Source organism: Macaca thibetana, chromosome 11 (genome assembly GCF_024542745.1).
Source record: "Macaca thibetana thibetana isolate TM-01 chromosome 11, ASM2454274v1, whole genome shotgun sequence".
Classification (NCBI taxonomy): domain Eukaryota; kingdom Metazoa; phylum Chordata; class Mammalia; order Primates; family Cercopithecidae; genus Macaca; species Macaca thibetana.
This window is the reverse complement of record NC_065588.1, coordinates 106,649,112-106,661,680: the sequence shown is the minus strand read 5'-3', so window position 1 is coordinate 106,661,680 and position 12,569 is coordinate 106,649,112. Positions and strand designations below refer to the sequence as shown.

General features: G+C 42.4%; 3 protein-coding genes and 1 non-coding gene across 10 annotated transcripts in view; 3 read left to right on the top strand and 1 right to left on the bottom strand.

The window, feature by feature from the left end:
* Positions 1 to 4,308, bottom strand: part of RAD9B (RAD9 checkpoint clamp component B) — a 41,719-nt gene extending 37,411 nt beyond the window's left edge. For 2 of the 5 annotated variants that reach the window (XM_050749803.1, XM_050749804.1), the window contains exons 1-4: positions 4,071 to 4,308; positions 2,586 to 2,656; positions 726 to 881; positions 107 to 221 (exon numbers count right to left, since the gene is read on the bottom strand). In XM_050749803.1, coding sequence (XP_050605760.1) covers positions 107 to 221; positions 726 to 881; positions 2,586 to 2,656; positions 4,071 to 4,107 — 379 coding nt within the window. In that variant the 5' untranslated portion in view covers positions 4,108 to 4,308. Of the gene's footprint in view, positions 1 to 106; positions 222 to 725; positions 882 to 2,585; positions 2,657 to 4,070 lie in introns of those variants that run through there. The other 3 variants (XM_050749807.1, XM_050749805.1, XM_050749806.1) reach the window with 3 other exon arrangements.
* GPN3 (GPN-loop GTPase 3) overlaps positions 1 to 12,569 on the top strand; it is a 637,401-nt gene that overhangs the window by 581,815 nt on the left and 43,017 nt on the right. The gene's annotated exons all lie outside the window — the stretch shown is intronic.
* The window catches only part of VPS29 (VPS29 retromer complex component), a 444,410-nt gene that overhangs the window by 428,379 nt on the left and 3,462 nt on the right, over positions 1 to 12,569 (top strand). Inside the window, exons 1-3 of one of the 3 annotated variants that reach the window (XM_050749947.1) lie at positions 4,956 to 5,042; positions 7,889 to 7,900; positions 10,824 to 11,015. In XM_050749947.1, coding sequence (XP_050605904.1) covers positions 4,956 to 5,042; positions 7,889 to 7,900; positions 10,824 to 11,015 — 291 coding nt within the window. Of the gene's footprint in view, positions 1 to 4,315; positions 4,406 to 4,955; positions 5,043 to 7,888; positions 7,901 to 10,823; positions 11,016 to 12,569 lie in introns of those variants that run through there. The other 2 variants (XM_050749946.1, XM_050749945.1) reach the window with 2 other exon arrangements.
* LOC126931895 (small nucleolar RNA SNORD50) lies at positions 10,607 to 10,676 on the top strand. The gene has a single exon (XR_007718003.1). It is a non-coding gene; the product is annotated as a small nucleolar RNA SNORD50 (small nucleolar RNA).

Genomic DNA, 12,569 nt, shown 5'->3' with positions numbered 1-12,569 from the left:
CGCCTGTAATCCCAGCACTCTGGGAGGCTGAGGCAGGCAGGCAGATCACCTAAGGCCAGGAGTTCGTGATCACCCTGTATTTTAAACCACTTTTAATTATACCTACCATGTCTGTAGAAGAACTGAATAACTACTTTGCATTTGTCAGATCTGGTGAATATTTTGCACTTCTCTATATTTCTTTCAAGGGAATTCAGACATCTAAAGATGGGCAAAATTGACTGTAACAGAAATATACATATTAAACACATACTTAACACCATTGATTCATTTTAAAAACAAAAGTATACGCATTCATAAATGAACAGACTTGGCCAGGTGCAGTGGCTCACGCCTGTAATCCCAGCACTTTGGGAGGCCAAGGTGGGCAGATCACTTGAGGTCAGGAGTTCAAGACCAGCCTGGCCAACATGGCGAAACCCTCATCTCTATTAAAAATACAAAAATTAGCGTGGCATGGTGGTGCAAGCCTATAATCCCAGCTACTCGGGAGGCTGAGGCACGAGAATCACTTGAAACTGGGAGGAGGAGGTTGCAGTGAGCCAAGATTGCACGACTGCACTCCAGCCTAGGTAACAAAGTGAGACTCTGTCTCAAAAATAATAGTAATAATGAACAGATTTGTCCTGAATGCCATTTAAACTATTAAGTATAGAATACAGATTATGTCCTATATAATGAATATTTCTACAGAATAAGAGAAAATCAGGGCCACTTATATTTACCTTCATTCCTAATTTGCATTTTAAATTCAGTGTTGTGTCAAGTTCATTTTCACTCATTTTCACTAAAGCTGACCATTGATAATGTTGAAAAAACACAGGAGAGAACAGGACACATCCATATGCTGACCGAGAAGAATTCACACATCGTAGAGCAAGCTAGAAAAATAAGATAAAAACTATTTAGGAGAGGTTGGGCACGGTGGCTCCCATGAACCTGTAATCCGAGCACTTTGGGAAGCCAAGGCAGGAGGATGGCTTGAAGCCAGGAGTCTGAGACCAGCCTGGACAACAGAGCAAGACCTCACCTCTATTTTTTTATTTTAAAAAAATTTAGGAGAAAATAAACTTTAAATAATAGCTTGATTCAGAAAATTTCATTATGTTTAACATCACAGTTAAATGTGTTCAAATAAGAACATGGGATGTTAATTATGGACTGCCCTATACAGTCTGTATTGAATTTGCATATATATACATACATGTACACCTATATATATACAGGACATAACCTATATTATATACTTGATAGTTTAAATGACATTCAGGACAAGTCTGTTCATTTATTATACACCTATATATACATATATAGGTGTACCTACATGTATATATATCTACATATATAGGTGTATACATATATGTATATCTGTTATATTGAATACATATACGTGTTAAATCTAAAAGTTTGCATGTTGAAAACATAAAATAGTAAATGCCTACAGTGGCCTTAACTTTCTTTTAATTTTTTTACTTTTTCAAAAAAAAAAAAAAAACGCCTGTTGGCCAGGCTGAAGTGCAACGGTACCACTGCAGCCTCCAAACACCTGACCTCAACCAATCCTCCCTCCTCTCAGCCTCCCAAGTAGCTGGGACTACAGGCACACAACACCTCACCGGACTAATTTTTAAAAATTTTTTGTAGAGACAGGTAAGGTCTTGCTTTGTTGCTCAGGCTGGTCTCGAACTCCTGGGCTCAAGTGATCCTCCCATCTCAGCCTCCCAAAGTGCTGGAATTACATTTGTGAACTACCACGCCCAGTCATGGGCCTTAACCTTAATGTGTGAAATGGCAGAAGGCCATTATGTATATAAGGGAGTTACAGCATATTGGTGGTCTCATACCTTGTCTAAGGGAGGAAACCATTATTCAGTCTCAGCCAACTACTTCCACTTGGGAATGAATGCAGTCCCAAAACTGTCAGGTCTTCTGAATTTTCATGAGAAGCAGGAAAAATTGGACTCTCTCATTTTTTTGAGAGGGGGGACAGAGTCTCACTCTGTTGCCCAGGCTGGAGTGCAGTGGCACCATGTCAGTTCACTCACTGCAACCTCCATCTGCTGGGTTCAAGCAATTCTCCCACCTCAGCCTCCCGAGTATCTGGGATTACAGGTGCCCACCACCATGCCAGGCTAATTTTTATATTTTTAGTAGAGACGGAGTTTCACCATGTGGGCTAGGCTAGTCTCGAACTCCTGACCTCAGGTAATCCACCCACCTCGGCCTCCCAAAGTGCTGAGATTACAGGCGTGAGCCACTGCGCCCGGCCTCAATTTTTAAATGTTGGAAATTATTTCAAATTAAAAAAAAACAAAAACAAAAACAGTACAGGCCAACAAACATTCCTGCAGACCGTAGCCAGTCTCTTGACTACCAGCTTGTGACTTCCAGTTTAAATTAATCAAGCTTATCTGCATATTTTCAACTTTACTATGCTCTAAGTATATTCGGATATGTAAAATAAAGATAAACAGTGAAAGGGATAATTACAACTTCTGGATTTCCCAGTTAACATTCAATCTGGACTGGGATCTTTAAACACCTCCTCTTGCCTTAATACATGATCTATTAACTTTCTTACTTACACCTTTTTTAGATGGGTCTAGCCAGAGCTCGTCACTAATTCGTGATAGAGCTTGAACTGCTTTCCCAAATACTATGGAGAAAAAGAAAGGTGATGCTTATATTCTTTCCCTCTAACAATGAAAACAAATCACAAGACTAGTTCAGCATTCAGAGGACTGGAGAAATTCAAAAAGAACAGTATCTTATAGACTAATGCTATATTACTTTTATACAGTATACCCTTGGCAAAATGCCAGACACATAGAAAGGGCTCAATAAATTTGTAGTATGTGAAATGATAAAACTGACCGAAATTCATCCTTCTATATGTTTACAGTGTTACATGGAGCTACTGTGGCAAACCAGTTTCCATACTAATATATTTTACAAGTTGATTCAGATAAATGTATTTGACTCCCCCAAAAACTGTGAAAACAGTGCATGGAGAAGATAATCTGAAGAGGTTTTAATAGCTTGATATCGAAGTCACAACAAGTCATGAGTGAGAAATCAGGGGTATTCAACATACATCTCTGATGTTTGAGGGTAGCCAGACTTCCCCACCACAAAACACATTTAGGGCGGGAAAACACACTAGTCTGATCCCGTATGACACTGTTAATGTTCATTTTTTTTTTTTTTTTGAGAGAGTCTCACTCTTGACACTCAGGCTGGAGTGCAGTGGCGCGAGCTCAACTCACAGCAGGCCTCGACCTCCCAGGCTCAATCGATCCTCTCACCTCAGCCTTCCAAGTAGCTGGGATTACAGGAGCCTACCCCGTACCCGGCTAATTTTTGTATTTTTAGTAGAGACGGGGTTTCATCATCTTAGCCAGGATGGTCTCGAACTCCCGACCTAAGGTGATTCACCCGCTTTGGCCTCCCAAAGTGCTGGGATTACAGGCGTGAGCCAAGGCGCCCGGCCTAATTTCCATTTTGAAAGCGCCGTTTACAATACTAATAGTTTTTGTACATTCCAGCTATTACTGGGCTCTTTACATGCATTTCCATTTCACTGACTCCAAACAAACTCTGTGACAAGGTGCTCATTACCCCCGTTTCGGTTTTAGAGACCGAGCCCCAAAGAGATTTAGTGACTTTTCCAAGGTCAAACATTTTAAAAAATGGTAGAATCTGGGGGAAAAAAAAACAAACAGGTTAATGCTTTTCTCTTGGCACAAAAAATACTTTTACTGTCCAAGCATTATTTTTTTATCTCAACTCCTCCCCATGCAGTCCTCAGCTTCCCGAGTTTGTGGCCCCATGGTACAACCCTATTTCCCGGATACCACCCATATTACATCTGCCTTTAAGTAACACGAGATGGGTCCTCATGCTCCCCTCAGAAGCTAACAGGACCTTAAGTGGGTGGGACTGTGGCCAGGGCGTGCGTCCTCAGTCCTTGCACATAAAGGCAAAGAGGAAAAATTAGACGACGGTAGGGACGACCTATTAACGTCTGCTTTTCCCTCTGCTAAATGGGAAGACAACAAAGGCCGCTCCACCTTTCACCTGACTGCCGCTCATCACGCACTTCAGCATGGCTGCCACACGCTCTAAAAAGCAGGCCCGGAAGGCGCGCCTCAGCTCGACGGCCCAGGTGCCCGGATGTTGCCCGCGCTTTTCGAAGCTTCTCGATCTTGTCTCTGCACTCCACCACCCCGCCTCCACAAGTTCTCAAACTGCTTTACAGCGGGGAAGGGCCCGTGCGGGCCTCCGTACGGCAGTTTCTGTCGCCCTCTGTGCTCATTGGTTGCGGTTAAGTAGGCGGGTCGCCGAGGAGCCTGAGGAAGAGGGCGGCAGCGGCGGTGGTGACTGAGCGGAGCCCGGTGACAGGATGGTGAGGGCTGCAGCTGTGGCGACAGAGGCCTGGCTCTCGGCTGGGGTGCTGCGTTGTTGGGAGCTGTGGGGAGTCCCAGGAGGAGGGATTGGGAAATCCCGGAGGCCTCGGCGTCAGGGCCTACGCGCTGGCCTGGGAAAGGCCCAGGAAGAGGGCTAGGGAAGGAAGGGAGCGGCCACCTCTGGGTGCGGCTGGCCTAGGTCTCGTATCCTGGCCCCAAGGGGCCAGAGGCCATCCAAGGAGTAAAAAGGCCCATCTAAGCTGCCCGACCTGTCACGAGACCCGCACTCCCGAGCCAGGGAAGGCCATTGATTCTATGCCTCGAGTGTTCCGGGGATAGGGGCACGGTCCTCCTCTGTTTCCAGACGTTTCTTACTCCTTTCCCGCAAAAAGCATCTCCCGCTGGTTGGGGTGTAGTGGTGGAAGCTGGCCTCTCGAATGCAGAACGGGAAGTAGCGAGCAGAATTTCGTACCCGTTTAAGTTTCCCATCTAGGGAAAGGGAATAAACGACCCTCTTCGCCCCTGAAATAACATCCAGCTGCCATTGAAATGAACAGGTGTGCGCTCAGAGGGCGGGATTTGGCGCTTGCAATTGCTGGAACTACTTCTTTCCACGGGTTGCTACGCCCCTTTAGGGTAGGATTCCTTAATGATGTGTGAACTCCTTGAAATTGTTAGGAAATTTTTATGAATATATACATTTTTTCTGGGGAGAATGCCGGTGTTGGAGACTTGCCTAGTCTCCAGCCACCTTCAAGCAATCACCCCTTCACCCCCAGTAGGTTGGTGCCCCTCAGACCTTCCTACATAAAAATTGGGGGCCTCTACTAGAGAGGGCTTATAGCTGTAATCGTATTTTTCTTCTTTTTTTTTTTTGAGATGGAGTCTCGCTCTGTCGCCCAGGCTGGAGTGCAGTGCCGCGATCTCGGCTCACTGCAACCTCTGCCGCCCAGATTAAAGCCTCAGCTCCTGCCTCAGTCTCCCGAGTAGCTGGGATTACAGGCGCCCACCACCATGCCCGGCTAAATTTTTGTATTTTTAGTAGAGACGGGGTTTCACCATGTTGGTCAGGCTGGTCTCTAACTCCCGACCTCAGGTGATCCACCCGCCTCGGCCTCCCAAAGTGCTGGGTTACAGGCGTGAGCCACCGTGCCCGGCCTGTAATCATATTTTCTTTTTTTTTTTTTTTTTTTTTTTTTTTTTTTTTTTTGAGACGGAGTCTCGCTCTGTCGCCCAGGCTGGAGTGCAGTGGCGCGATCTCGGCTTACTGCAAGCTCCGCCTCCCGGGTTCACACCATTCTCCTGCCTCAGCCTCCCGAGTAGCTGGGACTACAGGCGCCCACAACCGCGCCCGGCTAATTTTTTGTATTTTTAGTAGAGACGGGGTTTCACCGTGGTCTCGATTTCCTGACCTTGTGATCCGCCCGCCTCGGCCTCCCAAAGTGCTGGGATTACAGGCGTGAGCCACCGCGCCCGGCAATCATATTTTCAAAGGTGCCTTTGACTCTTAAAAAGTCAGTTGTTTGAAATGGAGCTGTGATTATCTTCATATTTGTGTTGATGGAGGTTGGCTGTAAAGGGACGTCTACCTCTTATAGACATTTTTTGTTTGTTTGTTTGTTTGTTTGTATGTTTTTGTTGAGACAGAGTCTCCCTGTGTCGCCCAGACTGGAGTGCAGTGGCCGGATCTCAGCTCACTGCAAGCTCCGCCTCCCGGGTTCACGCCATTCTCCTGCCTCAGCCTCCCGAGTAGCTGGGACTACAGGCGTCCGCCACCTCGCCCGGCTAGTTTTTTGTATTTTTTAGTAGAAACGGGGTTTCACCGTGTTAGCCAGGATGGTCTCGATCTCCTGACCTTGTGATCCACCCGCCTCGGCCTCCCAAAGTGCTGGGTTACAGGCGTGAGCCACCGTGCCCGGCCTGTAATCATATTTTCAAAGGTGCCTTTGACTCTTAAAAAGTCAGTTGTTTGAAATGGAGCTGTGATTATCTTCATATTTGTGTTGATGGAGGTTGGCTGTAAAGGGACGTCTACCTCTTATAGACATTTATTACATTCTTCTTTATTTTTACAAGGAAACCAAAGAAACCATGCATTTTTTTTTTTTTTTTTTTTTGAGACGGAGTCTGGCTCCGTTGCCCAGGCTGGAGTGCAGTGGCCGGATCTCAGCTCACTGCAAGCCCCGCCTCCCGGGTTCACGCCATTCTCCTGCCTCAGCCTCCCGAGTAGCTGGGACTACAGGCGCCCACCACCTCGCCCGGCTAATTTTTTTTGTATTTTTAGTAGAGACGGGGTTTCACTGTGTTAGCCAGGATGGTCTCGATCTCCTGACCTCGTGATCCGCCCGTCTCGGCCTCCCAAAGTGCTGGGATTACAGGCTTGAGCCACCGCGCCCGGCCTGAAACCATGCATTTTTAAGATTATTACTATTGCATGACAAGCAGCCTTTTCAAGAGGGGACTTACAGACGTGGCAGCCAAAGATTTATGGTGCATGCGTCTTTAAAATCTTTAATCTCGCTTAATAATTTTTGCTTCTAAACAGACTCCAATTTAAAGTAATCCAGTTTACAGTAATTTCGAGACACCTATCCATGGGAGAAGACATAATTACTTGCCATGGTTTCAAAATATTAATGTTTCTTAAGTTGTTTGAAAGGTGGGCCCTCTTATTTAGGGTAGTTGTACTGGAACATCATTTTTCGTATGAAATAGAACTGGGAAAAATTTAGCATTAGCCAGTTCTTTAATGATTAAAAGCATTTTATTTGGCAAAGGATGCAGACGTTCAACACTCAGTACAGTGTCCAGAGTCTGTGGGCGGCAAATTCAGGTGTGGGAAAGGTCCAGTTTTACCTGGACAAATGTATTTGTTTTTATTATTTTGTCTTCACCTTTAGTTGATTTATTCATCACTTGATAATGTATTCATGGTGCTGTGTTGCATCAGCTACAAAAGATCACCTAGCTGCAGCATAATTTTCCAGCTACTAGAATTTTGAATGTAAGATAATTAAAATCCATGTACTTGAACAATAAGACCCTAAGAATCCAGAAAATGTTAGCCTTTAAGCTATTACTGATGATAAATTTTCCACAATGTCTTGTAGAAATCTAAATTCATTATTTTATAAAACCTTATGAAAATCTAAACAGAATGGAAAACAGAGATGGAAGTCAAGGTACAGAACAAGATTAAGAAAAATAGAAAAAATTGACAAGACAAATTTATTAAAAAGTGTGTGTGTCATGTTCAAAAATAAAGCAAATGTTTCTTTTGGTATTGTTTTGAGCACAGCTGATTTTTAACATTTTCTTTCATAACACTCAGAAATCATTAACAATTGTTTGCTCATTTGGTATGGGTTTTTTGTTCTCCTTTTTTTGATTTTTTTGTTGCTTTCTTTTAACATTGGTCATGTTTCACCCTTTTTTTTTTTTTCATCCCCCCTGTCTGCAATCAACTTCTTCATTCCACTAAGGCTGGGCACAGAGTAAGTTTCTTCACTTAGCTCCTACTAACAATGGTGGTTGGGTGGCTGTTTACTGACTGGATTTCTCACCCTTTTAAGGTCTGTTGAAAGGAAGTAACCAAATTCCCACGCTTTTATTGGGTTGGTTATAAGACTGCCATTTCCAGGATCTTTTGCTTTCTTAAAGGACTCTATAATCTATGTCTATCCCGATTTGTCAACGTGTGGAATTTGGGCAGGAACATGTTTCAAAGTATGACACGTGTTATGTAACACTATTTCCCCATAACTTTGTCATCAGCAGGAAACCAGAGGATTCTGTCCTAGTAAGGATCCCTACTAATTTGAAATCATTGTGTGGTCATTCATACAGTTATATCTTTAGACTGCTAATAGTCTTGAGTCTTGGGGATAATCCACAGTACTTTATAGAATTAGGTCATCAATCATTATAAAGTACCATGTCTTACTAATGTTCTTTCTGGTACATTCAGATTAAACAGCTCATTCATTATTAGTACCAAACATTTCAACCTGTTGTAGACATATACCCTTTTATGAGTTTGGGGTTGTTGTGGTGGTTCTTCTTCTTCTTCTTTTAAATATAGAAATCTATTATTTTTACCTTTTTCTCAAAGCGAGATTCCCATACTAACTATGTACTTCAATCCACATCAGAAGGAATCCCCTTCTAAAATGAGGATTGTTCTATACCCAGGTACTTTTATGTTGCTTACCAGTGAGGGTGGAAAATTCAGTGGTTTTTAGTTTTACAGATGTTTTGTCTACTGAGATCTGCATTGAAATAATTAATATAGGTCATAGAACAAATACTTGCTGAAACTAGTCTTTATAAAGAAGAATCTTATTTAACAATTTAAAGTGTGCTAATTTCATAACTTTGTGTTACTTTGAGATTACAAACTATGTCCTGATAACTCTGTGTCCTGATAACAGTTCCTTTTCTTTGCAAAATTTTAATTTTTGTTGCAAGATGAATCAAGCTTCTTTTGGTAATCATTTTAATTTCACACATTTTGGGTTTTTTTTTTATTAATTTTCATTTACAAAGTCTGCAGTGGCAAAACTGTTTTATCCTATTAGCTATTTAATGTTTTCTTAATATTAAAGAATCATCATGCCTTTAAAAGCAGTTAAAGGGCATGTACATTTATGCATGGAATATCTGTAAAGGAAAACATTTTGTATAGAATGAAGGTGCTTATACTGATCATCGTGAAGAAATTGATTCTGTTGGGCCGGGTGCAATGGCTCACGCCTATAATCCTAGCACTTTGGGAGGCTAGGGCGGGTGGATCACCTGAGGTCAGGTGGTGAAACCCTGTTTCTACTAAAAATACAAAAATTAGCTGGGCGTGGTGGCGAGTGCTTATAATCCTAGCTACGCGGGAGGCTGAAGCAGGAGAATTGCGTGAACCTGGGAAGCAGAGTGGCAGTGAGCTGAGATCACACCATTGCACTCTAGCCTGGGCAACAAGAGCAAAATTCTGTCTCAAAAAAAAAAAAAAAAAAAAAAAAAAGAAATTGATTCTGTTGTCCTTTGGAGGACAGATACTATTTTTTTTGTTTGTATGTTTGTTTTGAGACAGAGTATCACGCTGTTGCCCAGGCTAGAGTGCCAGTGGCGCCGTCTCAGCTCACTGCAACCTCCGCCTTCTGAGTTCAACCAATTCTTCTGCCTCAACCTCCCAATTAGCTGGGATTACAGGTGCCTGCCACCACGCCTGGCTAACTTTTGTATTTTTCTTTTTAGTAAAGACGGGGTTTTACCATGTTGGCCAGACTGGTCTCGACCTCCTGACCTCAAGTATTCTGCCCGCCTCGGCCTCCCAAAGTGCTGGGATTACAGGCGTAAGCCACCGCACTCAGCCAGACAGATACTATTTTTAAATGATCTTTCTAACAGTATTCCATTAAATGACTAAATTAATGTTTCTGAAATCTTGAAATTTTTAAATTAAAATTTTACAGGATTGGGGTTTATATTCTTGTATATTTAAAAGCAAAATTTCCTTTTGTCATCTGTGTTGCAGCTCTAAACCACCTTATGCTAAATTTATCACTTGTTTAGCTGATCTCTTTTTTGTTTTAATGCTCTAATATACATGAAAGATTGTGGAAAAAAAAAATTTTTTTTAAGTTGGGGAACTATACCGAGGGTATATATGCAATTTAATCCAGACCAAAAAAGTATGACAGTGAGGACTTCTAATAATGAAGTGAAGATATCAAAGATTATAATTCAAAAGCACACGTTTACTCGATGAAACTGAAACATAGGCTGTTTGTGTATCTCTGTAACGTATGCCTAATAGTTTGAAGTAACAAAAATGCCAAATTTTGGCTACTATGCTTGCAAATAGTTGTCAGTCTAGTACAGATAAATTACAGAATTAATTTTTCTCTATTAACTATTTTAATGTTTCTGGGATTAATATTTCATGTTACAACTGCAGAAATATGAATTACCATATCAGTCTTTAAAAATGCCAAATTCTGTAGGGCCCAGTAGTATACTTTATATTTTGTAATTTTTAAAATTCAGTGTATTTATAGGTCTCTGAATCACTTTAGAATGCTCGATTTCACTCTTGGTAAATAGAATGATTGCCTGCATTTTATATACACAACTGTTTACAACCAAAATAAGATTGATTTAGAAAAAGTACATTACCGTAAGTATGTCTGTTTAAATTGTCATTATACAATCAATGATGAAACCTATCCCAAAGCTGATGACCTGAAGAAAAATACCTACAGATTCAGCTTCTGATATTAAATAAATAGTCATGATAGGAACTCTATGAATAATTTCTGGGATTCGGGATCTCTTATGAGACTTAAAAGGGGCTTACAGGAAGAGACTATTTTGTTTTGACATTATGTTTAACATTATGCTTTATCTCCCCTTGACACTTTAAAGTTGGTGTTGGTATTAGGAGATCTGCACATCCCACACCGGTGCAACAGTTTGCCAGCTAAATTCAAAAAACTCCTGGTGCCAGGAAAAATTCAGCACATTCTCTGCACAGGAAACCTTTGCACCAAAGAGAGTTATGACTATCTGAAGACTCTGGCTGGTGATGTTCATATTGTGAGAGGAGACTTCGATGAGGTGATGTATTTCCCTTTCCCTTCTCAAATATCTCCCTTTCTTGATTCTTACTTACATAAGCTTTATCTTTAGACCAGGGTTTCTCAACTGGTAAGGTCTTTTTTTTTTTTTTTTCTTTTTCTTTTCCAAATGTAAAATTACTATACATATACATCATGCCCCTCCCTTACTGTTTGAAATCACTGATTTAGATCACCTAGTAAACATTACTTATTCTAACTAAATAGATACTGAATAAAAGTGGCTTTGTAACTGTTTTTTGCTGTCATTTAGTTTATAAAGTTTTTTTTTTGTTTGTTTGTTTGTTTTGAGATGGAGTCTTACTCTGTCGCCCAGGCTCGAATGCAGTGGCACGATCTTGGCTCACTGCAACCTCTGCCTCTCAAGTTCAAGCAATTCTCCTGCCTAACCTCCCAAGTAGCTGAGAATACAGGCGCACACCACCACACCCAGCTATTTTTTTTTTTTTTTTTTTTTTTTTTCTGAGACAGAGTCTTGCTCTGTCACCCAGGCTGGAGTGCAGTGGCCGGATCTCAGCTCACTGCAAGCTCCGCCTCCCGGGTTCACACCATTCTCATGCCTCAGCCTCCCAAGTAGCTGGGACTATAGGTGCCCGCCACCTTGCCTGGCGATTTTTTTTGTATTTTTTAGTAGAGACGAGGTTTCACCGTGTTAGCCAGGATGGTCGTCTCGATCTCCTGACCTTGTGATCCGCCCATCTCGGCCTCCCAAAGTGCTCGGATTACAGGCTTGAGCCACCGCGCCCGGCCTATTTTTTTTTTTATTTTTAGTAGAGACAGGGTTTTGCCATGTTGGCGTGGCTGGTCTCGAACTTGTGACCTCGGGTGATCCTCCCATCTCAGCCTCCCAAAGTTCTGGGATTACAGGTGTGAGCCACTGCATTTGGCCAAGTTTATAAAGTTTTTCTTATGAACTTTTCACTGCCACTACCTCTACTAACTTTATTCCAAGCCACTGTATCATTTTCTTGTATTCCAACTTCCTGATTCTACTCTTTTTTTTTTTTTTTTTTTTTTTTTTGAGATGGAGTCTCACTCTGTCGCCCAGGCTGGAGTGCAGTGGCCGGATCTCAGCTCACTGCAAGCTCCACCTCCCAGGTTTATGCCGTTCTCCTGCCTCAGCCTCCCGAGTAGGTGGGACTACAGGCGCCCACCACCTCGCCCGGCTAGTTTTTTGTATTTTTTAGTAGAGACGGGGTTTCACCAGGTTAGCCAGGATAGTCTCCATCTCCTGACCTCGTGATCTGCCCATCTCAGCCTCCCAAAGTGCTGGGATTACAGGCTTGAGCCACCACGCCCGGCCCTAATTCTACTATTGCTCCTTCTCCAACAAGTTTATTCTCCAACTAGCAACCAGCTTGATCCTTTTTAAGTGAAGTAAGCTCACATTACTTCTCTGCTAGCAACCCACCTATGGCTTCCTTTCTCAAAGGTTGACTTTATAGGGCATGAGGGAGTTTTGAAGGAGTGATAGAGCTGCTTTGTATCTTTAGTGTAGCAGTGCTTACACAGCCATGTGCATTTGTCAAAACCC